The 26,618-nt window shown below is 43.8% G+C and overlaps 1 protein-coding gene across 6 annotated transcripts in view; it reads right to left on the minus strand.

Annotated features, from left to right (window-relative positions):
* Positions 1–2,594: 2,594 nt before the first annotated feature.
* IRF2 (interferon regulatory factor 2) overlaps positions 2,595–26,618 on the minus strand; it is a 40,572-nt gene continuing 16,548 nt past the window's right edge. For all 6 annotated transcript variants that reach the window (XM_068681335.1, XM_068681336.1, XM_068681334.1 and 3 more), the window contains 8 exons: positions 26,446–26,553; positions 20,929–21,028; positions 20,130–20,306; positions 17,611–17,657; positions 13,887–13,998; positions 9,866–10,030; positions 5,300–5,346; positions 2,595–3,946 (listed from right to left, as the gene is read on the minus strand). In XM_068681335.1, coding sequence (XP_068537436.1) covers positions 3,635–3,946; positions 5,300–5,346; positions 9,866–10,030; positions 13,887–13,998; positions 17,611–17,657; positions 20,130–20,306; positions 20,929–21,028; positions 26,446–26,532 — 1,047 coding nt within the window. In that variant the 5' untranslated portion in view covers positions 26,533–26,553 and the 3' untranslated portion in view covers positions 2,595–3,634. The remainder of the gene's footprint in view (positions 3,947–5,299; positions 5,347–9,865; positions 10,031–13,886; positions 13,999–17,610; positions 17,658–20,129; positions 20,307–20,928; positions 21,029–26,445; positions 26,554–26,618) is intronic.

A 26,618-nucleotide genomic window follows, 5' to 3' on the forward strand; every position in this document is an offset into this window, starting at 1 on the left:
TCTCACCACGGGCGAGATGGGAGCACGTAACTTGCTTTGGCTACACAAAGATGAGCAAGCAGCCTACACTGGAGGTGCCTGCCTTTGTTCATCGGCTACTCGTTTTCAGATGGCTGAAGCGAAGAGCAGCAAATTCTTCTCCTGCCAAGTGGCGGTTTACTTTGGAAACAAACTTCTATCTACCTAGGAAAACTCAGGCAGACCTTCTGGCAAGCAGCTCCTTACTTACCCAAGCATACAGCGGAGCTTGCTGAAGCCAGACTCTCAGCCACAGTCACGCAGGATGCACTGAAAGGCAGAGGCTCAGGAATAAAAAGGAGCCTTGTGGGAAGAAGCAATTGCTGAAAGGTACAGAGCCTTGGAGATGCTTTTTTAATGCCAGAGGTGTAGGGCAGGGAGTTTAAACCACAGCTACAACTGAGGATAGCCCACTGCCTCTTTTCTCTGTGTAACGCACTGGGCACTGCCGTTTGCCTGGGAGTCTGCAGAGATGTGCCAGCATCTAACACAGCCAGCCTGGCCCCCGAGAGCAGGCCATCGCTGGGGTACACAGAAGCCCTGCCTTTGATAAAGCAAAAGCCCAGCGTCAGCTCTGCTTACTTTGTAAGACACTTTCCAGCCCCCACGCCACTGTGTGTCTGGGCTTTCGGCCGTAACGCTAGCACTAAACCCAGGCTGAGCATCCACAGACTAAATACTGCTCAGAGGAGAACGAGAGTGCCAGCACTGAATTTACATTACTTGATGCTTTCCAGCCCTATGCAACGGGGCTTTCTCTTCCTCTCAGCCCTGACCCTAGCCCTAGGGTCTCAGCCCAAGCACCGCAGCCATGGTTTCCCCAGCAAGCCCCCCTCAGAGGACAGTTTGAGCAGCAGCCTTCTGCTGAGCTCAGCAGCCCCTTCCTAGCCCCAGGTTAACTGCAGCTCTGGGCTTGCCTGTGTATGCAACCTTAACCCTAGGCTGAGCTTTGAGCAAGCACCCCAACTCTTCCTTCCCCACCATAACAATTCATCAGGTGATGGTGGGTCACAGCGAAGACAGAGGCAGCCCCTTCACAAAGGCGCATGGTGACAGTACAAGAGGCAATGGGCCGAAGCTGCACCAAGGGCAACTCTATCTGGTTATAAAGACAAAAAAAATCTGCTGTGAAAACCACTGACCATGGAGTAAGATTGCCGAGTGAAGAAGTGGCCAGTTTCTCTTGCTGGAAACACTCAAGACTTGGTTTGACATGGCGCTGGATAACCTAGTCTAGGATCCTGCTTTCAGCAGAAGGAAAGGGGTGCATCCCCAGGGGCCCTTCAACATGGCTCTTCTGTGATCCTATAGAACCACTGCCTAAAAACAGGAGCCTGTTATCTTAATTGTGGCTGGGAAACACTACAGAGCAACTTCCAACCTTGAGCTGGGAAGTTACAAAAAAACAAAGTAGACTGTGTTAAGAAAACAAAAAATAATGAGGCAAAGCCTTCAGGATAATGGAGACTCAGTGTAACACCCCTCCAACACACACAATCTCTTTGCAGAAGACCAAGCCTTTGGAAGGGCCATTGGAAGGGTGAGTACACAACCCCAAAAAAAGGACAGAGACTGGGAAGTCTCTGTTACATACACCAGTTTTCACTGTTAGGAGTTTTCAGGCTCACTTCAAATACTGCTCTGGTCCGTCTTTTCCTCCCAGCCCTGACCAAAGCTCTAGCCTCTGGGTGTGAAACTGCAAGTTTCAGATGGGCTTGTGATGAAACTTGAAATTGTGGTATCAGGTTAAGCACACAGTAAAATCCTACTGGCCAGAACCTGGGCCTTTTTAACAGAAAACTAATACATCTCCCTTTGACACAGCCTATTTCGTGCCTGTTGCTGCTCATCAGCCACACGTGCACAATACTCCACATGCACTCAGCTGTCGAGTCAGTATTGGACTGATAGGCACACCTGGAGAACACTCTGATAGCTCAGAGTATAGCATCTCACAGAACCAAGAGCATGGTTTACCCACCACCACCACGCCATCCTGCAAGCCACTACACACACTTAATTAGACACTCTACAGCTTCCCTCAAAGGCCCAGAGGAATCAGAATTTGTCATCACACAGTAGATGTTGAAAGCCTTGGGGGATGTTTACTTCAAGTGTGTTTACTTGACTTCTGATTCACTCCACTAATGAAGAGCTATTGCTTGAAACTCTTCAAAAACATGATTTTCTGGACAAGAAAACTGAGTAAACTAAACAGGTATCTACCAGGAATGGGGCAAACACAGCTGAGCCTGCTTTGGGCTGGGGATGGGCTTCCTCAAGATCCCTTCCATAAGGTGCCTTGCTCCAAGCCCAACCATGGAATAGCACCAGAAGAGGTTTCCCAGTTCCCAACCTGTTCACGTGAGGCCAAACTTGAGTAGGTTGCCATTAAGCTCTAGTTCCTCTTTCCACCTCAAGCTGTCTCGAGCACAGCACTTCCCACTCTGTTAGATGGGCACTGCAGAAACTGTAAAGACGGCTCATGCTAATTGTTCACTCAGAGGTCACATCCACCTATCAAACACCCATCTGGGGCTTCTGCAAGATTAAAAAAAGAGAGACAAACAAGAGGATTATTAAAAATTTAACTATATACCATATTTATTATCAATCCACAGGATAATCTGATTGCTACATGAGCTCATAAAAGCTATTTCACCTTTACAAAATTAAAAAAAAAAATGTGCCACAAGGATGTAATAACTGCTGATAACCAAGGACTGATTCTTAAAATTATAAATTTGCTGTAGAAAAGATTAAAAAAAATTATATTCACTTTAGAATTTTATTTTGAATAAAATATTCCCCTGTATAAAAAATAAAAAAGCTTGCTCTGGTTAGAATTAGAGTATTTTTCTTCTTCTTTTTTAAATCTGGGAATTTGCATAATATCTCTGTAATAGTTTTTTTTTTTTTCCTATTGTACCACGCGGCATTCAAGCATAGCAGATTAGAAAACAAACATGAGAAAAGCAGTCTTAAAATGTATGAAATCCACATGGGAAGTTTTAACTTCCTTTCCTTTCCTCTATTCTTTAAAGACACTTTAGCAAGAATAGCCTTGGAAAAGAATACAGGTGGGGAGGGACCTTCAATGTGCCATTAAGTAGAGCAAGGTAATAAAAGGCCTTTCATAAGTGCTTTCTTAATAAGGTGCAGAAGCAGACTGCAACGTTGCTAGTACTGCACTATGTACAATATTCACAATAGATTTTTTTATTTAAAAATATTCCAGCTAGTTCACATTTTCTCTTCCATTCTGAGGCTTTCAGTTCCATCACAGCCTTGACAGCAAGAAGCGCAGCAGCACCACTTCCCTTGTGGTCGGTTGGTCCTCATATGAAACACTGGAACCTGTGAGTGGGCCAAAGTTCTTGGGTTTTTCCTACCTAGCAACCTTGGAAGTCCGTCTGGGTTCAGGTGTACATACTGACGGCTGGAGTCCTGAGTTAAAAACACTCCGGCACTGGAGTCGGACACAGCAATGTTTTATATTGCCAAGGCTTTCTTTACCTTAGATTTGTCTAATGTGCGTCAAGGGATGAACCTCTCCTAGAGAAACATAAAATACAAACCCAAACAAAACGAAGCTAAAAAACACACTGTCAAAGGCTTAGCAGCTCTTGACTCTCGACTGGGTGATGTCTGACGTTTTCTTGATGACACTTGCCCGCGTCTCGCGGTCTGGCCGGCTGCTGCTAGTGGAGGCTGTGGACACAACTTGTGGCAGGGGGATGTCTGGGAACGGGGGCCAGGAGCTGTTGTAAGGCAGTGGGCAGCTTTCTTCTTTGATGGTCACCTGCAGGTCAGGCTTGTTGGCAACGAAAGTGGCCATGCTGGGAAGCGTATGAGAAGTGTTCCTCATTCCCAGATTGCTGAGATACTGTTTGCCTTCAATGTTTTTCTTCTGCCAATGAAGTCGGCCCTACAAAGGGGAAGAAGAATGAGGAAAGAATACATGAGTGAATGCACTTTGTAAGGTGCTCACGGGAACAAGATGAAGACAGAAACATCCACAAATTGCACAGGAGTTACTCCCTCTCTAAAATCCTACCTGCTGGCATTGAATGTCTTTGCTAGCTTTACTACCTGCTGACTTTGAATGTCTTTGCTCTCTGACATTTCTCCCTTTAGGAAGTCCTATATCTGAACCTTGGTGGCTTGCTCTCCATCACTCAGGAGACTCTGCCCACTCTTCTGATGGAAAAGGAAGGCCTTACTGCCAGGGTGCCAGACACAGAATTGGACACAGAAGACCAAAAACTCAAGAGCATCAAATGGCAGTCTCCTCCATTACTGGGGAGAGCATCCTCCTGCCAACAGGCAGGTACCGAGACTCAACACCTTTCAAACAGCACCACCCACATTGTCAACACAGGTAAGGCTGCTGGGAGAGCCAATGTCCCTTGATAGCATGTCCAACATCACAGCTATGAGGTTTGCCAAGGGAACACGAGCATCCTCTTCCTTCCACATCACACATGCCGCGATGGCATGCTCTGTCAAAGGAGAGTCCTCGCTGGGTTTGGGGAGCCACGGAGCTCCCACCTCAGTTGCTGCTGGTGAAGTAGCTGGTGGATTCCCACACTTCTCCCTTACCGGCTACACAAACCCTTCTGGGGCGTTTTACTGAGCTTCCTGCTTCACCAACGCAGGAAAGAATAGCAGCCCATCCAGCCCTCTGGTGCAGGGCAGGGCAAGAAACACTGTTATAACCACGCTGGCAGCAGGTAGCTGATGCTGAGCGCTAACTTGGTCTTCACTTCTCAGGAAAGCCTTTTGCCTCACATACCTCAAATGTTCACGTTGCATTTCTATCATACATGTAAACATTTCCTCCAATTGTATGAGTTCAGATGCCATTTAAGGAAAACAAAGTGAGCATGCTTCCAGCTGAGATGAAATGCTCACTGCCCAGCAGTGTCAATGCATGGTGCACACACACACATAGAGCACATGACAAAGGCCACTGGGTTGCTCCGTATTCACAAACTAGTTGGCACTGTTGATGGTTCGACAGAGTATTTTCTTATGCAAATTTATCTCCTTGTAGTTATGACAGATGAGGAAGAAGGAACTTGCAGAGATATCCGTTCTGCTAGGAAATCATCCAAACATATGTATCCTTTGAACCTTTCTAGTTTTTGTTTTTCTCTCTCAGCTTTTAAAACTGAATGTTTCAGTGGTAGGCAGTTGCAAACATAGAAGATGAAAGAATACCTCTGGACATTATTTTGAGATCTTGCCCCAAAATGTTTAGATTCCAGAAAGCACTTACCTCTGCATTTTCTTCATCGCTTGGAACGCTGTCAGTCGTTTCACTTTCTGTCAAACAAAATGGAAGCAAAAATGAAACTTGTGTTATTTTATCTACAGTAGCAAGATCCAGCTCAAGAGGCTCGATCCACTTCAAACAAGTACAAGCAAACAGAGCCTAGCCAAACAAGCAGGAAACAATAGCAAAGCGTGGACCCCCTGTGCGAAGTAATTGAAGGGCTAGACCACACAGCATCGTTGAACAACTGGAGCAAATTCACATGGTTATCGCGGTTAATACAGACACACCCTGGGAAAGACAGCAACAGAGGTGGAAGCAGCAGATCTGTGTAACTGCCCATACTTCTGGGCAGAGGGAGGAGACTCCTGCGGGCAGGGAATGCCCCTCTCCCTCACCTGCTCTGGGCAGCTTGAGGCCCAGCTATGGGCAAAGTCCTTTCCAATCCTTATTTTTATCTCGCTGCAAAACCATCTAGAACTCCACCCCAGAGGAGATAAGTGTGTTTTTGTTTCATAAACTGTTATCTCAATCTGCCGCCTCAAGGGCTCATTGCCACTTCTTGCACTTTACTACTGCTGGTTTACTTCACTTTTATTTCATTCTTGCCACCCTTGCCCAGTCCTTCAGCCTGTTTCTCTGCCCTCCACCCACGACTCCAGCACAGAGAAATGTAATGACATTCTGCACCAAAGCAGGGCAGCCCCATCGCCTCTCACCCCTCCCTACTGCCTCTCTGGCCCTCACCATTTCAGCCAGAGCACAAATACACAAATACACACACAAGCTGCCACCCCTCCGCACCAAGGGACAGGCCAGCAGCTCCAGCAGGACGGCCATCCTCCTGCAGCTCAGCCCTTGCTTGCAGAAGAACCCAAAACCCAGGGCTTTCAGTTGTATTTTCAAGCCCTCTAGATGTCCCTGCTTGAACAGTGGTTGGACCAGAGGAGCTCCCCTGCGAGTCTCCAGAGCTCTTCTCTTGAGGCTCAGCTAAGGACGAGGTTTGGGCAGAGGGCCATAAACTTATGGTCTGAATTGCTCCTTCAGACGTAAGGATCTAAACTGCACCCAGCGTCCTGAAGCAAGGAAGCTGGCAGCTCAGCTACTGAATGCTCTGACTGCCACAGCTGATGCTTCACCTACTCCACAGTCCCAGTCCCAGCATGCGGCAAGCAGAGGATCTAACTGTGAAGTTAACACTCTGCAGGGCTCCTCGTCCACTGGCCCAGGTAAAGAGAGATGTGACAACGTGATAAAGCTGGTCCATTAACCCAGACTGAGGGGAGAGAGGGGGGGGGAGAGGCAGAAAGTAACCTGTACAGAAGGAGAAATGGCCCTGGAGATAGAGTCAATAAGAGGGATCAACACAGAGACAAGAAGCAGATATTCCTTGACATGAAGAAACATGTGGCAACAAAAAAGGGTGATGCAGATGAAAAGGAATCCATCCTTGATGTTTATACATAACAAAATGCTGAGCAAGAGATAGCACTATAGTTAGCAAAGCCAGGGAAGCAAGCCACTCGGGGATGGAAAGTTAGAGAGGCTATTTGAATCAGGAAGGTTATTTGAATCGGTGTCAGACAAGACAAGGTTGACAAGAACAGCCTTGGTACTAAAAAAACTGATTTCATAGACGTCAGTGGAAATCTGAGGAAAGTCGTAAGGGCCAGACATATCACTTGCCCGTGTAACCTCAGAAAGGAACTAGAGGTGTTTTTGAAATAAAGCAGATTTATGTAGGACAGCTGATACCTCCAGCTACTGTTTGTTGTTGTTGTTGTTTCAGAAGAGCTAAACTAACTGCTCTTGCACAGCTGTTCTGGTCATGCTCCTCCCTGCCAACCCGTGGCAGCACCTGACACAGGAGGCAACTCCACTCAGCAGAGCCATGAGGGCAGGTTCAGGGCTCCTTTATGGGCTTGTGTGTAACAAGATAAAATCCGAAATAGTCACAAGAACGTCCTACAAACGTCAGGGTTCTGACAAACCCTGTGGTGAAAAATGTGACATTTGTTCCTATATCCAGTTGGACCATGTTCTCTTGCTGCGATTTATGCCCATTGCCTCTCATCTTCCCTCCACGCCTCACTGTGAGGAGCTGTGCTCAACCTTCTCAGTACCATCCCTGTAGGTATGGATGGGCTGCTGTGAGGGTACCAGGACCATTTCTTCAAGCCCCAGTCCCTCAGTCAGCACTTCCTCACAGGACAACTGCTCCAGCCCCTGACCACCCTGGCAGCCCTTCCCTGCACTCACTCCTGTTTGTTGCTTTCGTGGCCTGGGGGACTCAAAACCAGGCCCAGTGCTCCAACAGCAGCGTGATGAGCACTGAGTAGAGGTGGAAAATCACTTGCCTAGATCTCCTAGCCATAGCCCTGAAGGCTGTTGGCCTTCTCTGCAGCCAGGGTGCTCTGCTGGATCACGTCCAGCTCCCTGCCCAGCCCCCTCTGTGCAGAGCTGCTCCCCACTTCAGCAGCCCCAGCCTGAATTGCTGCAAAGGGCTCTTTCTTTCCAAAAACAGGACTTTGCGTCCGTCCTTGCTGAACTGGCTGGACTTGGTGATCTTGAAGGGTTTTTCCAAGCTAGATGTTATCATGAATCTGTGAATTTCATAAGGTTCCCATTGGCCCCTTTCCTGCAGTCTCTCTGCTTTTTTCTGGACTGTGGCCCTGCCCTTGGCCATATCGACTGGTGTCCTTTATTTGTGTCTGCTGTAAGCTTCACAAGTGTGCACGCCACCACCTCCTCTGCTCGCTGATGAAGATATTAATCAGGACTTGTTCCAGGACAGACCCTAGGAGTACTCCATGTCTTGCTGGCCTCTGGCTAGACTAACCAGGATCCTCAAGAGCTGTCTTGAGATGCATTTAAAGGCACGTCAGTGGCATGAAATCATCTCTGTGCTACCCTAGTTATGAGTTAGCAGGTCCTGATATAAGTTAGGTCAGCTCAAGACCACCAGGACACTAAGACAACATAAGGGGATAGCAGAACAACTTCAGACATGCTTCATTTATGCAGACTTGTTGCACTGACTTTAGGAAAGGTAGCTCAGGACTTGCTCATGTCCGGTCGATTCTCTTGTCACCATATACATCCCTCCCTATTGTCACAGCCCAAGCAACCGCCACGACTTCCAGAGCTAGACAGTGACTCTTGTTTGCATCCAAGAACTTAGATCCTTCGGCCGATGTTAAAAGAAAGCATTGTTGCCACATTCGCATAGCCAGGGAAAGTTTTGCAAGAAGCATTTGGAAAAAGGACAAGCGTTTCAAAGGCTGTGTCTCCCACTGCTAATACGTTAGAGCACGCCCACCTGGTGCTGTGCAAAGCCCTTCTAAATGCTCTGGCCATTACAGACTAAACATGCTGGGAAGCACGATCATATATCAACGTGTGTGAGACTAACATTGGAGGCTATTCAAAAGAACATCAACTATTCACCCAGACCCAAAGATAAAAATTCCTACATTCATATTTTATGAAAATGTGTCTGGAACTAATTCAGCCTAATGAGTCAAAGACAAAACCATGTGTAAAATAATAAATTGCACTGGGAACAATTAATGCTTAAGTTTGCCTAAAAAGATGACTTTTCTGTTTCAGCCTCAGTATCCTGAGGCTTGCAAGTTAGCAATATGTTAAAAAAGGAAGGACAGGTTGGATATGAAACTTTTTCTACTTTCAAATGTGGTTTTGCCCTGTTTCCTACGGAAATAAGGCTTATGTGATTGCGAGGACTCTATATAGCGTGCCCATGTGTGCATTTGTATCTGTTCTCCCCTTACAACTTCTGAATACGTTGTCAGTCTTAGATAAGGGATTAATAAGTGCCAAGACTCTTAACTTCCTACCAGTTTTATGAAAATAATGGGCCAGATAAAAATGAGAAACCATTAGCACCCTGACTCAGGGGAAAGCTTGTTATCTCAACCCTTACTAGATATCAGAGTATCCAGATGGGAGACAGACGTTGGAAGCCAGACTTCCACAGACCACTCGTTATCAGTCACTACATGGCTGTTGTAGTCTGCGGACTATATGCAACAAGACACATCCACTTCTCCAGGGCTCTCAGCTTCACATTTACATTATATATCATTAGTGCAGCCCTTAGCGCTCTGTACCCACTGTGGTAGGCATCACGGAAACATGCATCAGAGATGACCTTTTATCTTTAAAAGGTCACGGTGCAAAGGGGACACAATATATTGGCAACATACAATTTGTACCACTGAAAATGTCCCTCTAATAAAAGATGACAAGATCTCTCTGCACAACATCTGAAAAGGTTATTTTTCCATTAATCACAGGCTACACACTGCAGCTTACATTTCCATCCTTAGATCTGCTGAGTGGTTTCCCAAGGTAAAATGAATATACAGGACTGCGAATTTTTGAGTTAAAAATACAAAAGGCAGCAGAACAGACATTTTTGAATCTGTGCCAGCTGCCCTGGAAAAGCCCCCTTTTCCCCTGTGGTGACCCCTGCCTCTTGGCTTGACACTCCCGAGCAAATCGAGTATCTCCCAAACATTTCCAAAAAAGAAACACCAGGATGCTTACCTGCATAGGACGAGACAGGGGAGATCTGTAGGGGGTACAGTTGGCTCATGCTGAGGGGCTGTTCATCACTTTCCGTTGTCACCTCTACTACCTGGCAAACATCTGGAGGATTGGCAACTATCACCTGCTCCTCACTGCTGCCATCAAGGTGCGGCTGTCCTACAACTTGGAGTCAGAAGAAAAAATTGATTACTCGTTTTATGTCGACTCTGATGAATCTCTAAGAGCTTGTCCTTGGAGACTGCTTGGTATTTGAGTGAAATGCAGTCTTTAATATAGCCTCAGCACTTTCTTCCATGTCCACCACCTGCTTTCAAAGGGACTTCTATAGGAAACCTGTGTGACATATTTAGTTTCCATCACCTTCAAAGACATTTCTTTTCCACTTGTGACAACTGAAAATGCCTAACTTTTTCCTGGCTCTCATTCAAAATGCCCTCAAGCCATCCCCAGCACACCAGCTGTCCAGACACTTTCCCAGGGAAGACCACGGCCACACTCTCCCTTCACCAGGGCATACAGACCACAGCAATCTCTCCTAATCTGGGAAGCATCCTCACCAAACAAGCTGCCCACGTCCCACAGCCTCTGGATGCTCTTGTGTAAATTATGCATCATGAAAGCAAATGGGTCAGAACAGGCATGCAGAAAAACAGCCACCTGGTCATGTAAAATATATTAAAACGCTGATTTATACATGACATGAATCTGCCAAAAATTTCGTCTCCAATCAGATGCTTGTTCTCACTGATCCTCGCAATGCCAGTGGTGGCATGTAGAAAATCACAGTTGTACTGCTAGTCTGTAGTCCCTGTGGTCTGTGACTGACAGCTACAGTCTGGTTAGTTATTAACAGATGGTTTTCCTATTCCCCCATGCACATATTTAATACCAAAGAAACATTACTTATTTCTACAAAGTGAAAGCACTGTGGACGCTTTGTAAGTGTCCCAAAATACTTTGCAGCCACTAGCTGTGCTACAGAACACCCTTTTGAAACAGGGGAATAAACTTAGAAGTTACTTAGCAAAGAAGTACTGTTGTAAAAGCCAAAACCTCAGTTATCTGGAGCATCTTGAGACAATTCCCTTTGTCTTGTACAACCTCCCCTTTTGATCCCAGCAGTATGAACACATGACTACTGCATTAATCCAGCACTGAGCTGAAAGCCACTAGCTAGATCAGGACAACATGGATGGACAGAGAGACCTCAGGGGATGGCTCACCTGAAACCCCAGCTGTCCAAGAGAAAGGGAAAGACTACAGATACTCTTTTACTGGACCACAAAACATCAAAAGAAACAACCTTCAAACAGATATATTCCTACCAAATTCAACAAGAGTTTGGAAAGATTTTGTGCCGGAAGAAATGTTTCAGATTTATTTGTGTTTTGTGAACCATTTTTAGTCTTAAACACACTGTACAGTGATAAATGCCTATTTTAAGTTTTACATAGGAACAACTCTACCAAATCTTTCAGGCCCCAGTAGTCCATTCCACCTGGTAATGTCATTCTGGAGCTGGCCAATACTGGAGTTTCAAAGGACAGCCACAATTAATTCACTGATCTATATGGTATCATTAGGAATTCAGACAGCACGTTTTTATTCTAGATTCATGATGGAGAAAAATGTGGTAGGTGAAGCACAGTACATCTTGAAATTCTTCTGTTAAGTGACCTAAGTAATCTGATTATTAATTTAAAAAAAAAAAAAAAAGCAAAAGATAGTATCTTTTTCTGGATGGATTCAGGTAAATATACATGAATGCACATGTATACACACAAAACTCATTCCTGCCTTCTATCTTTAGACAAGGTAAGAACATGATGTTTTGGAAAAGAAAAGTGACAGGTTTTTCTCCCAGGGAAAAGCTTTGTGAAGTGCCAGCCAACTTCTGGCAACTCCCCCAAAGCCTGGGGGATGTGCATTCTGTGAGACAATTCCAACATATAGAAAATTACATACATACCAGATAGTCCTTTTTTTTTTTTTTCAGTTGGCCCACTGCAATTACTACCATTTTGTTCTAGACATTTTATTATCACTTTTCCTGGTTCTGAGAGGACCTGCTTTTTATTGGGCGGAGGGGGCAGGAGCACATGCGTGTGCACACTCACAAACACACACACACAGAGTTAATTTTTATCCAGGAGAAACCAGTACTGTGCAACACTGTTGGGATAAGAACAGGCCATCTGTGCTGTTTTATCTTTCTCTTCAAGACCTGAAGAATTCTTACCCACCCCACGAGATAATTTCAGTGCAGCAAAAAATACTGCTCACTTGGGCAATGTGCCACCACTCTTCCTTGAGCTGCACGTATGTCAGAAGCACTGCAAGTGCTGTTTGTCTTTTCTCCCTGCCAGTTGACTTCCCTCCTTTTTGCAGAATCTATCTATCTATTTTACCCTTTCCCCCCTGTTTACATTAAATACCAGCCTGGAGTACTAAATATGGACTTCTCTCCTCAGACTGGATACGCAGCACACTCACAAGCCATTAATTAAAGAACACTGGATCACAGTTACGCACCCAAACCTTGTTGTTCCACCTCTGAAAATGGATGCTAGGTCTATCCTCAGGAGCAAAGGGAAAAAAAGGCTAATCAGACATCTCCCTTATGAGCTCAAGGAAAAATGAAGGCCCTTAAGGTGCAAATTCAGTTCTATTCTTCTGAACATCTTGCTCAGTTTCCACATCAGCCCCTTTACCACTTTTATGTTGATGTTACCAGTATGGCTCCTGTCCTGTAAATTACTAAGATCTGCTATAGTGCAACATGCATTCATCTCAAAATAAAATTTAACAGGAGTACAGGATACATTGCACTGTACAAAACTGAGCTGTTGCAGCAAAATTACTCTCTTGGATTTGGGGGAACAGCGGGTACATTTCAAAGAATGCTGTTAATTGATCTCTGTTTGACTTTAAGGTTGTAAAATAAAGCAAAAGTGTATGAAGCTTCCTTGCTGGGGCTGCATATCAGCTTTGGCGTATTTCGGATTTGTTTATGAGTCAGTCAGTAAACATACCACAATACTGTGCTATGCCTTTGAGTTATAAAGCCCTCTGTAATAGTAGGAGCAAAAATCATGCCCTAATACTTTTACAAAGCAAGAGATGATTAAATAAACTACCATAAAGAGAACAAAAGTACTTCTAGGTCATAAAAGTACTTGGAGGAATGACTTCATGAAAAGCTGTGTGACCAAAAAATTGGGTAGCAAAAAAAGTCACTGCATGTAATTTCTGCCATCTTTGCATACAGAAGATTAATATTTTTCAAACACTTCTTCCTCGTATATAAAAGTGGAATTCTAGAGAAAATGGTACATGGCTCACATTTATAAGATTCCTCACTACAGTCACAACCTTAGCTGAAAAAGAGCTGTCAAGAACAGCCCCATTATTCTACCAAGGTCCAATTATTCACATTCTTCAAAGATGACATCTAATTCCTAACGTACTGGTTTCTAAATACAGTCTTCACTGATCTTTCTTGTTAGCTCTGTGATGTTAAGAACGGACTCTGATACTGAGGTAAAAGAACTGAGGTCCTCTATTTCATCTGTAGGTTTAAATTCACAAATAAAACATTAACCTATACAAACCTGTTTTTTGAGCAATGGGAAACCGTGATCCAACTTTGGTCTAACTCCCACAGACACTGGCTACAATATCCTCATAGCTGAAGACTAGCCTGTATAGTAAGTTAATGTTAGGAAAAGCCACCTGAAAAAGTCTGTAAAAGCTTTGATCTCAGGGGAACAACTGCAGAAGTGCTGCTCACTGTCTTGGCATGGTGGTGGGGCTGGCCCACAAGCAGGACCTTGCACGTCTTGGGCTAGCAAAAAGCATGTAGACAATTTTAACTGTGTTGTTTTCCAAAGTGCAAAATGCTGCTGGAAAGGTGAGTTTGGCAGAGTCAGAAGTTTATTTCTGGTACCACCTATTTCATGAAATCGTGTTTTAATTCACCTGTATGCTTAGCATATATGAAAAGCATAGTAGTACTTACCTACAATGTTCACTGTACTGTCAACTTCATTTTTTATACTGGAGGGCAGGAAATAGTCAGAAGTGACATCATTTAGCCCATTAATCCCAAAAGATGATTCAACTGGCTCTTGCTAGAATGAAAACAGTACAGTTGGGTCAGGTTTGATTTATTTTAGGAGCCTGGACTCAGTTCATCCCTGTTTTCTGAGATGGTAATAAATTAAATCGCTTCTGCCTGCCGCATAGCCACTGCTCTGTTAGACACAGTTTCAGAACGAGTAATTTGGCTCTCTGAGAAGCAGCCAGAGTTTATTCCACTTCCAAATCTTCAGCTTTGAAACTAAAGCTATTTTTAATTTTTAGATTTAGAGTGAGCCTTCAGAGAGCAAGAAATTAGTGTGCTATTTACTACAAGAGATTAACATTTGGAACAAACAAAGAAGAAACATTGCTTTAAAATGTATTCTATTTAATATTCATCCTTGCTCCCTTCCAAACATGCCGTATCTCTTAGCGCTCTCTTAAAGGAAGCCTTAGCTCCAGCACAGTAATTACTAAATTCTAGTCTTAATTTTTCTCTGCAGCAAGCCTGAAAGCAAACCAAGATGTTTACACTAAATACAGCCTTTTAGATCACATCATAAACATTACCACAGGGCAACAGCGTTGGGAAAACACCACCTGTTCTATATACACTGAGCCGTCCGCAAGACGCATACTCTGTAGGTCTGTTACACTGAAATGGGAATCTAAAGTCCTCCCTTCAGACTAGACATCAAAAATTTAATTCCACAAACTCAGGATTTCTTTAAAAAGCTATAGACTCTTTTAAAGAATTAACTACAAGTCCAACCTCCTCCCTGTTATGGGCTCCTTTATGGGGTTATCAGACAGAAAGTCTAAAGCCTTCTGCTGTTGTTCTGGGCAGGCAGTGCCGCCACCAGAAGTGAAGTCCTGCATCGCTCCTGTCCTCACAGCATCTGCAGAGAGGTGCAGAACCGCTGGCGTGATCTGATGCCACAGTATGCCCATTTTTGCTGCTCCAAATCATTTCATCAAGCACAGGGCAAAGGCAAGCCTCAAGGCTTGTGGCGCCAGCCCTTCACAGTACGAACCGTATGAACTGTTATCGTGGGGATGAAAAACCAGAGGAGAGTAAAGCACTAGTGGCAACCGGTCTTTGATGAGCCACACTGGTGGTGTCAGCCCACACGTCAAACGACCGGAAAAACAGCAAAAAAATAAAATTAGCTGCTATTGATCCATCCACAAATACCAACTGCAGAGACAGATGAGGACTCTGCACCGGAGCCCTGGTGTTGTGCAACGCCCTGGCAAACACAGCAGCCCCCATGGGAATGCTGCTCACACTGTAACTTGCTCAGCTTTGCTGAGGCTTAGTTACAGAAATGTTTATTTAGCTGCCCTTTCAAGCTGCAGAAATAAATATTCATTCTACAACTCAGGTGACGGTGCCAGATCCACAGAGGGACGTGGACACTGGCACAGTCGATGTTAAATCACTTAACTTTCCAGTTATGCCTGGAGGAAGCTAAACTGAAAGGACAGGGAAAGGTGTCACTTCAACTTAAACAAATGTCTGAATAGGAAGCTGCATGCATAGCCAAAACTACACGTAAGAGAAGGTAGAGATTAAGCCCCAAGCAGGCAGCTCAGCCCTGAACTCTGTCTCCAAAGGAAAGAGCCTGTTTCTCTTTGGGCTGCTCAGATACCTATGGCCTCTCTTCCATTTGCCCAAAAACCCAGGAGATTCATCTGCAAGGTGGAGACCCGCTCTCAGCCCCTTTGCCTGAAGTGGAGCAGGGAATAGGTACAGGCCAGGCCTCACACCCACAGTGGGGATGAGGAAGGAAGCGCCCTCACTGAGCACCCTGCTCAGGCTTGGCCTCAGCAGCCTGGCAAGGCCTGGCACCGTCTCACCAGCAAGGTCTGGCAGCTCTCCTCACCCCACCAGTGGTTGCCCTAGAGCTCTGGGCACCCATAGGGTCTGGCAGTGGTGACCCTGTTACCCTACAGCAGTTGAGAGGCCGGTCATGGAGCAGCCTCCCACTCATCTTCACTAAGCGGAGGTTTTCCAGGCTCCAGCAAGGCTTTCAACGAAAACCACACAGCTCAGATCTCAGGAATCCACATCACCAAGCAAAGAAATTTAAGCTGCTTTCAGCGTTCAAAAACGTGCATTTGCATTAACTCATCCACCATCTTTCTTCACAGTTACTACCTTCAGCACTCAACAGCCTGCCTAGCAGTGGCTGAGCACTGAATGAGCACCTATTTTAAAAATCCAGGTGTATTTGGAAGTCAACTCATGTACACATTTCTCAGAATAAAGGAAACGGTCAGGAATATTACCTGGCCCCATATCAAAGCCTGCAAAAGGTAAGCAGCCATATCATAATTAGTGGCTGGCGAGCCATATATTCATAGCTATCAGCGGCAGGTGTATGTGCTGGAAGCACGGCCAGATCAGCCTACTGCTGCTGCGTCGTGTGGCCCAACACTTCTACACAGTTCAGGGCAACCAAGCTGGAAGAAAGCACCCCAAAAGCTGCGAGCACCTCCCTGCAGGCTCCTACTCACAGACGTAATGCTGTGTGTAATAATCTCCCCGACATCACTGGAACTCTCTCAAGCAGTATTGGTGAGATCAGTCTTAATGAAGAGGACAAGACTGTTCAAGCACCTCTACAGCTTTTAAGGTATTTAATATTTTGACTAAAAGAAAGATTATGAAGAAGAGGAACAGCAAAGTGCTCCTGCCAGGTTTGGGAGGCATCGTGTGCTGCCCAACGCTGACCAAAGGACCTTACCAGAATAAAGGAGTGCTCTGACACGTAATTATACAAGTCACAAGTCACCAAAAGAGTTTTTGCCTTCCAAATCCAATTGCAATCAAGTCTTTTTACCAGGCCTCAAGCATTCACCTGGCTGAGGAATGAGAGCCACAAGTCCCTGACAAGCAAGCAGCAGAGGACGGACATTGCTACATGCTACTGCAGGCCATGCTTTCCCTACTCCAATCCCAGATTTCAATGAAAGACCCAAGAACACAAACTTCAGTGAAGCCTGAAAGTCTGGAAACTTTGCAATTTACTTTATGAAAAAAAATGAAATTGGACCAAACCTTGCCACTATTTAACAAGGATCTTCTTTGAGGGGCCTCAGCAGAACTGTGAAACCTATCAAATACCATGCTTTGTAGGGAAAGCAAATGGGAGTTTGGGTCCATGCTCTGAACAAGAAGAAATCTCATATGGTACCTGATGAGCTTTACAACTGAATTCCTCCAACCTACAGTGCACGAGATCATGCAGCTCCGATAAAACGTCTCCCCCTTGCCTAAACGAAAATGAATTTCCAATGCCTTCTGCACAAAAACTAATTGCTCCAAAAGGTAGTTGCATTGTTCAGAAGCATTCCTTCCGTAATTACTTTATTTCTACTTACACAGACAAACAAATGGCAAATGTATTGCCAAAGCTGCCAGTTTTCCAACCTCCAGGCATTGCAACACAAGGGCTGTGTCAACTGATGACGTTAGTCATGGCTGTAACAGGCTTCAGGTTTAAAAAAAAAAAATAATTCAAAATAACTGTAGCTACTTAACCAAACCACAAGCATAGGAGATTTGCAAATATCCACAACATACTGCTGGGGCTATTAAAAAATATTGCAACAGATTGTTTTCACAAGCTCTTACAGTATTAACAGCCACTTCTTACCTTAATTTGTTTGAATTTGTCGTCCTTCTCGGACTTTGTTTTTTTTCCTGCAACAACAGAAAGAAGATCTCTTAAAGTTCTCTGTGCCATGAGTTTTCCTATATGTCTTCTATATCCACTAAGAAGTAGCCCCCAAATGTGCCTCAAAATAGTAGCACCTCCTAGGAAAGGAAGAGCTCATTTTGTTTAATTTTAAGCTCACTATAAGGGCTGGGCAGTCAAAAATTTACCTTGAGCACTCGGGTTTTGTGTTTCATTTTTGAAGGACCGCAAAAAAGAACCATAAATGGACTAAATAAAGTGATCTCATTCAAAAAAGCAAGGTGAAAAATATGAAAGAGTGACATACTAAGCACCAGGGGCTGTTAAAGGAAAAGCAAACTTGAGAAAAATACTCAAAGAAAAAAAAACATCAAAATGCATTCCTAATTGCACTTGAGACACTCTCACTGTAGCAACAGGAAAAGGGAGACTGTTCTTTAATTTAACATGTGAAAAGAGATCACAGTAAACTTCAATGCATTTTTGTAAATGGTTGCAACATGGGAGAAGGATTATATATTATAATTAACGCAAAAGTGGTTTATGTAATCATGCTGGATTTGAGAATGCAGAAGGAAACCCAAGGTGTATGGCCCTCACCAAACCTCCCATGCCTTGGCAGACCTCAGCACTGCTGCCCCTGCTGTGTCCTGAAGGGACCCTAACGTGAAAGCTCAGACCTGCTGATGCAAGCTCTGCTCTACCCCGCTGTTTGTACAGACGTGTCCCAGGAATTTCTCCCATCCGTACTACAAGACAGCACTTCGAATTAGAAATATTTGCAGACAAATTCTTTTGCACTCACTCATACATAAATATAGCCACATGCCATGTAGAAAGGGCAAGTGAGAATATATACGAGGCCCAGAGTATGTCAGTTGTATAGTAACTGGATTTGTAGTGGAATCTTCTCCTGCACAGAGCTCCAGAATCTCATTTTCATGACAAACTTTTCTAGCTCTTACAGCTATGAGAGGAATCTACCACAATGGGACAGATTGTGGTTCATGGATATATGCCTGAATGTAAAAAATACAACACAGATGAGAGATCGGAAACAGTTCCAAAGCAAAAATTCTACTTTTTCCAGATTGATCTTCATTTCATAGTATGATTCTGCCCGTGAAATGCCAGGGTTAAATAACAAATTGAGCAGTAGGTGAACCGGATTTGATTTTAGAGGAGCATAATGCATTTGGATGGCAGGTTATCTTTTCATCCAATACTTCTAGGCACTAGAAGATACCAGAGGAACAAGGAAGCCCATCTTCTACTCCATAAGACAATAACAAAGCCATAAAGAAGCTGGTGTTTCTACTCAAAAAGAAACCACTCACGAGATTGACCTGGTAGTTGGATCTTCTCCGGGCATGTAGGAAACCTAACACCTAAGCCAAATCTGAGGAATTTAAACAGCTTCTCATGTCACCACTACCATGCCCTGGGGGCAAAGAGGACAGCCTTTTTTGGTGTTTTCTTTTTTTTTTTTTTCATGGCCTTGTTTAACTATGTAACTAAAGAAGTGGCTCCATGGTTTAACATCCTGAACAGAGAAGCGTCCTCCTAGGATGTCAAACCTGGGAGTTTGTTCCTTATACAGGAAACCCAGATGCTGAATTTGAGCTCCCAGTTCCACATGGCAGCTGAGTTTGGTCCCTGCAGCCTACAGAACCAGCTTTTCTATGTAGGCCACAGCTATGCTTGAGAGTACTGCTCCCACTCAGCTAAAAGGAGTGTGAGCTTATTTCTATCCTTGCTTGGAAACAGACATAAAAATGCTTGTCACCATATTCTGAATGAGCTTTACTGTGCCAAATGCATGAAATGTCGAACATCCTCTATTCAGCCTCCTTGACTGAAGGAGACCCAGTTCTCTCATGAGAGGTAGGGAATAAGCAGATATGGCTTTATGCTGCCTTCATTCACTAGGATACCTCACAGGGACTGAGGTTTTGAAAGTGGTGCCACAGAAAAATGAATAGGGGCTCTCCTCTGTGGTATTCTCAGCTTCCTAAAACTGTGCTTTAGTTCAGCACTGATATTAACACCTCCCGCAGGAAACATTTTTCCTGATTCAAGTTAGGGGTGTTTGTCACTCTGCAAATCTTCAGCTGCTTATGCCGGATCACTGTCCCCTATCAAGCTTGGCCCATTTGGCAGCAGTTACTGGCAGCCCCAAAATTTAAGCAAGCAAGGTACACGGGACTAGCATCTGAACACAGCTCCATTGGCTTTAACAGAGCTATCACCATTTACACAGACCACCAGTTATTGTATCTCATCGATCCTCTCTCAAAGTAGCTTGTTCTCTTAATTGAATACAGCCCATTTTTCATGCAGAAGTTCCTAAGTTCTGGGGAACACCTGGATAGAACAGTCTGACTTTACAGCAGAAGACGTAAAATGGCACATTATGCAGACCCCATAGCAGCAATGCACCCAACACCGATTTCACACTCGCAAACTCTCTCCTCTACCTTTTTTGGAAGGTCTTTCAGATAGTGGCAGCATTCGGTACACCCTGAAGGCATTGTTTCCTTTCTTTATACTTTTGTCCTTCACTTCTTCTATATCTGGCAGAGAGTTCATAGCACAGCGGAAGTTTGCTTTCCATGTCTTTGGATCAGGTTTATCTACCCCCGACTGGTATTTTCCTAAGCAAGAAAAGAGAGTTAGGCACACACGATGCATAACCAAATACCCCAGGCAGACTGATAGCAACACAGGTTTACTCCAAGGCATTAGTCTTTGGTTCTCAAGACGGGCATTCAAACAACAGCTGAGGTTGCAAGAGCAAGCGAATGCTGCGACCTCATTCTCATGCATGTTTCTTGAACACATGATTAAAAACAGTTTCTGTTCAAGAAAGACCTAGGGCACTGCGGATCAGATGCAACTCTACAACAACGTGGAAAAGCTTGCACAGCATTTACCTTTATTATGTCTGGCTCAAATCCATAGAAACACATAAAAAGCCTAAGGGCCCAAGTCTACAAAGCGCTGAGCATGCTCTACTCCAAACAATTTTGAACCCGATCTTGTTAACGTTTAAATCAATTAAGTTTTACTGTGTACCTAAAATGCAAATGACTTATGGCCATTCAATAAAGCTGGGGAGCACTGCAGACCTTGAAAAAAGCACTTAGCCTCCCACAGATCTGGAAGCTTCAATTCATTTACTGTGTTAGTAAAAGCAAAGACATGAAAGGAGGAAAATACAACTCTTAAAGGGAAAACAAAGTGAAAACCTGTCCTGCAAAAAGAGAGTCCCAATACCTGTGTGAATTGCCCAGTTTCTAAATAAGGGAGCATCTTTTTCAACATCCCACCCATGTCTTGCAGCATGCATCCATGGAATCTGAAAAATCTTCTTCTCCTGGAAGGGAAAACAAACAGGAAATGCCGATATTGATTGACTTCAGGGATTTTCTGATGACTTTAAGTCACCCATTTAAAAATGCACTTCCAGCATCTGCAAATGTTTTGCTTCCTTCTAACCCAGTGCTGCTGTCACTGAACTCAACAGGAAAACATCCACTGGCGTCAGTGAAAGCAGAATACAGCCCCAAGTATATGAAATACTCAGATGCCCCTTCGTGGACTACGAGACTGGCAGCTTTCCAAGCTGACACATGGATAAAACATTCAGTGCTACACATTTCTAAACATTCAAAACGAGGGCTAGTTTTGGCAGCACGGACACTTTTATTATTAGAAAAATCAGATACAAAAGTAAACAACCATAGGAACAGAGCTAATTCAAGAGATTTAGAATTCAGCCAGTAAAACACTAGCATGGTGAAAGAAAGGGCTATCTAAAATTTATGAGCTAATCAAACAGGACGTGTATCAAATGTAGACTTCTCTGCAGTGGGATAAAAAAAGACACAGGACACCCATGTGCAGGGGTGGAATTAAAAGTAGCCACACTTCTTTTAGCTCAGAAACTTTAGGCTGAAGAAAAGCAGATTTAAAGCAATCCAAAGGAAGGCCTGTTTGTTTGTTTACACAACACATAGTTAAACCAGGGCGTGCCTTATGTAGTGGAAGTATAAACTGATTCACACAGGGAACAGAAAAATTTGTGGAAGATAAGTACACTGGTGACTGTCAAAGATGATGGGCTCATATGCAACTCCACCTCTGGGAGCACAATGCCTTTCAGAGCTCAAACAGCACGGGAGTGGAAGAATCATATTCCCCCTGTGGTGTCTCCTTTACTCCTTCCAAGAGCACTTCACCCAGGCCATCAACAAAGATAGGATACTAGGCCAGATGGATGCTGGGTCAGATGTGCTTTCATATCATGTAACACAGGAAAGAAGTGCTATGTAATGACCTAGGGGGTTGTATAAGAACACTCATGTCTGCAAAGCCATGAAAAAGGGTTTTGTTCCACAAACAAAATCCTCCTCTTGGGCAGGCAACACCTTACCTGGCTTCAAATACAGATATCTTACACTGTAAGCGCCACCCCTACCGGTTTAGATTTCTTTCACAGCTAGTGAAGAGAAAAGCACTTTCAGGGCACAATTTCCTTCAACTCACCAACTGAATTACAACCTCAAATTGCCTCTTTCTCTCCATTAAGTGCAAACAACTTTAGACAGCAGCCCTTATTTAAATGACTGCTTTGTAGATGTCTAAGGTCGGCTGAGATAAATCCTTTGCCCTCCCCCCTTCCTCCAACAACAGCTTTTCTTCCTTGTCTGTCAGGTTAATATTTCACTAATGTCAAGGTAAGGCTTATTTCCTCTCCTTTCTGGGTGATCTTTGCTTTTTTGAGCCTGCATTTTTTGTCACCTTCAACTATTTTCTCCAGTCCCTTCCCATTCACATTCATTTGTTCAGAACCGCATTCTTCCCTTTTCGCTTCATCTTTTAAATTCTGTGGTGAAATCACAGATCCAACACGCTCTCCATTCTCCTGCACACTCTCACACACTCCTTCTTCCTTTTCATCCATTCTTCATCATCTGCCTCACGTGCCTTTTGCCTCCTATCTCTTCCCCTCTACGTATTTAAAACATCTTATAGATATGCTCTCCTCTTTTCCCAAGTACAGTTGGTCTAAAGAAAAGCTTCAACCCCACTTTCCTGTGGTCCACAGCTCTACTGTGTTCATCTCCGTGAGAAGAAGCTCTATTGCCTTTACTCTCCTGCAGACAATGATTATTAGCCTGGAAAAAAATACAGGCCCATTAAAAAAATCTACAAAGAACTGCATGAATAGACCAGACTAAAAAGTCTTCTCATGTTTGGTGATAGGAAGAAGTTTCAACAACGCTACACGATGCTACGGAGGTTATTCAATTGATTTCATATTCTGCAATGACATCCAGGAAGTTCTTTAGGAACTTGCAGACTGAATAAGACTACAGATATAGCACCATGTCACCATCAGTGGTACTCACTGCTTCAATGAAGGTGCAAGGACCCTTCTCAACTGCAGTCTACGTGTTCGTTACAGAAAGTTCTTCCTAATTCCAGGTGTCTTGGAGCACAAGGGCTTACAGCAAATTGTAATACAAATAACCAAATCTTAGAATCTACATGTCTTATAACTTTAAAATATAAATAATTTTACATACAGAAACATTTTCTGACCAATTATGAAAAAAATCTGATTTTCTCTGAAGCCCCACAAGACTGCTTAATGCAATGATACCATGTGGCTATGATTCCATGGCGTTCTGCTCTAGTTCACCTAGATCCTCCCTATTTAAATATTATTTTTATATTTCACAAATCCTTTTCCAGTTCATGTTTATTAATAATGAGATTAATAGGAAAAGGCTCAGCACTGATTTTTCTTAGACTTGGAAAATCAAGAGCTCTCTAATGCTGCACCTCATCACCGCACGTTTGTGTAGGAGTCTTGAGTTTGTATAAAAAGTTAGGCTCACCCAAAGTCAAAAGCACAACCCAGAAAACTGCTGCTGCATAACAGCAATTGCTGCCACAATCCAGTGGGGATATCAAAAGGGAAAAGGTGTCACATTCTTAGAAATAAGCAGGAAGAGGAAAACGGTATTGAACACTTGAAACCCTAACAGTGCAAAACGCTCCAGGCAGGTGAATGAGCCTGAGATCACAGATTAGTTAGAAAGTCACAGGACACATTTTAAACAGTGACCTCCATTTGGACGGTAATACTCCAAGCAGCCATCAAAGCAGCTGGCTGCCTCTCGGCTCCCGTTACAGCTACTCTGCATGTTTTCACTCTAATTTCCTTTTCCAGATCCACGAGGGACGCTGACCTCCCATTATCCCCCTCCTCACACCACCTCTGCCCTCTGCTGAACTATGTAATTTCCTTCACACCTTCCAGTTTGCCTCCCAGGGATGGTAAAGAAATCCCCCTTCTCCCTTATGCTGTTCAGCAGGATAAAATGTTCACTAGGGAGGTGCACAAGGATTTATTTTTTAAGCCCTGTAGAGAAGGGCTTGTTCTGGTGGGGAAAACATTAACAATGCAGTGCAGAACAAAGCAGGAGGTATAATGTGATTAACTGACAGCAGAGGAAGGAATTAGGTAAGTCAGCTGTTACCTGACTTGTCATTTTTAAATGAGAGAGGTTTAATTCCTTCCTTGGTCTGGAAAAAATTCCCAAGAAAAGGCAGCCAATGACAAACACAGAGCCATATTAATTTCTTCACTAGTTAAATCTTATTTCCTTAAGAGCTGTGCACACAAGTGAATGCCATTCTCTTGCTATCTGCCCTGTCTTCTTTTCTTTAATGTGAACTGTCCTTTGCCAAACTGACTGAAATATACAAACCCTGAAATCCTACAACTTCCAGAGTCAATTCTGTTTGTACCGAGTGTGCTGTGACACACATGACACTTTATCATAGATTCCATGCATGGCTTTGTTTACGGTCAGGATTTACAGTAAAAATAGAAATATTTTTGGTTTAATGATTCATTGCTGGAATGGATTTTTAAGCATTTTTAAACAGAAACGCTCAGAAGTGCAATTAGCTTGAGCACAATAAAAGCAACTCGGGATGATACCAAATCTGAGGGTAGAGTGGGGAATTGGAGTTTAACAAACGTCAGTGCAGGCCATGTAGCCTGGTGCACTCCTCCTGATAGGGGCCAGAGCTTTGCTCTAGAAAAAAAAAAACTCCGTTTCAAAATGCTTTATTTGTGAGACAAGCATTGATCAATGTAGAATATGCTAACTAAGGACAAAATCCCCTACCGACTCTTGCATGCAAACAGCTTACGCCAGAAGCACAAGGCAGAAACCGCTGCAACAACACAATCAGAGAGCTGCCAGCATTGAACAACATGACATGCCTTGCAACACGCCTTTGTAGGCTAGTGGACTGAACTTGAAGAGTGAATCCCTTAGCACAGAGGCTGTGTTTTCACACTGCAGAGCAAGTATGTTTCCAGGGTGTACTGAGAAAGGTTACACGAACATAACCTGCAAACACCACCGCTACATTTAACAGTAACTTGCTCCAATCTGAAATACTGTGCCCTGATGGAGAAATTATTTTGGAATCAAACAGAGATTTTCCGGAAAGGACAGCAGAGGTGGATCATTAGCAGGAGAGACCTGACACAGAAGTAGAGATAGTAAAAGAGAAGAATCCATAGGGACCTGAATATGGTATTCATATTACAAAGACAACAGTAAAAGCTGCTCTCTTCCTCTCTTCAACTGACCCCATTATGCAAGAACAAGGACCTACTCAAATTCACAGGGCAGATAACTTGGGAATGGATAAAGCAATATTTATTTACCCAGTCACGGCATGTGAGAGTTACTGATGCAGGATGTTCCTGAGGAAAAAAAAATTGCAGTCGAAATTTATAGGGCTTCTGATAATTTTATAGTCACAAGTGTTTTTAGCTTTGGAAGCCGAAATAAAAATATTAATTGCCATTCTCCAGTGCTAAAAATTAACATCTAAGCCCAACATCTACTATCACAGGGAGGATACTAGACAAACTAGACTAGTGTCTTAACCAGAATGGCAGTTTCTACGGTTCTGCACCCACTTTACTGCATTTCTATTCATCTTGATGATAATGTGGGCTTTGTAGTTAAATCTGCTCCATTCTTCTCAGTATGGTGAATTGCACTTCTGCATACTGCAGAATGCAGGTAGTATTTTGGGGATTTATTACTGTTCAAAGTCTCAAATACACCGTTTTATTCAGCCAATTAAGAAGAGTTCTAATTGGGTCCTAACATTTTGGAGTTGTGTTCACAGAGTTATCTAGTGAACTAGATACTAGTGAACTAGTATCACTATGAGTCCTGGACAAGGAATAGTAGTTGGGGGCCTGGTACAGAAAAACTTATCTGATTTTTTCCCAGGTTCACTGCTTTGAGAAGTGTAAGAGCATTCACCCAATTCTGAAAGAAGAGACCATCACTTCAACTCGGAGGTTAATGCAAAATACACTATTCCACCTCCGAAGAGCATTTTGTTCAAAATCTCTCTGATGCTACTTGGTGAGCAATTTGTTCCAGCTTAAAAAAAAAAAACTAACGGAGTCTTTGGGATGGTTGTTTCAAAAGAGTTGGAGGAGGGAAAATGCTTACAAACAAGCCACAAATCTAGCAGGCAAATACAGAGAGCTTCAGATCTGGAATGTGAGCCCAGAAGAACAGGTTCAGCAGGAAGCATTCAGCTTTGCCCTCCCTTCTTATGTTGCCCCCTCGAAAACCAGGAACACCAATTTACTTATGCAAACCTCTGACACTGCTATTAAGCACCTCTTTTACACACACACACACGCACACGTGTGCACGTGCGCACTCACCTTACCTTATTTATCCATTTCAGCCCCGGTATTGTGTTAGAATTTATTTGTTCTTCCAGCCATGGGCGCATCCGCATTCTTTCGACAGGCATTGTTACCTGCACTGCAAGGAGCTGAAGGGAACAAGGGACAACGTTACTTGTTTTCCTGGCAAAACCGCGGTTCCCCCATCTACCAG

This window comes from Anas acuta, chromosome 4 (genome assembly GCF_963932015.1).
Source record: "Anas acuta chromosome 4, bAnaAcu1.1, whole genome shotgun sequence".
Taxonomy (NCBI): domain Eukaryota; kingdom Metazoa; phylum Chordata; class Aves; order Anseriformes; family Anatidae; genus Anas; species Anas acuta.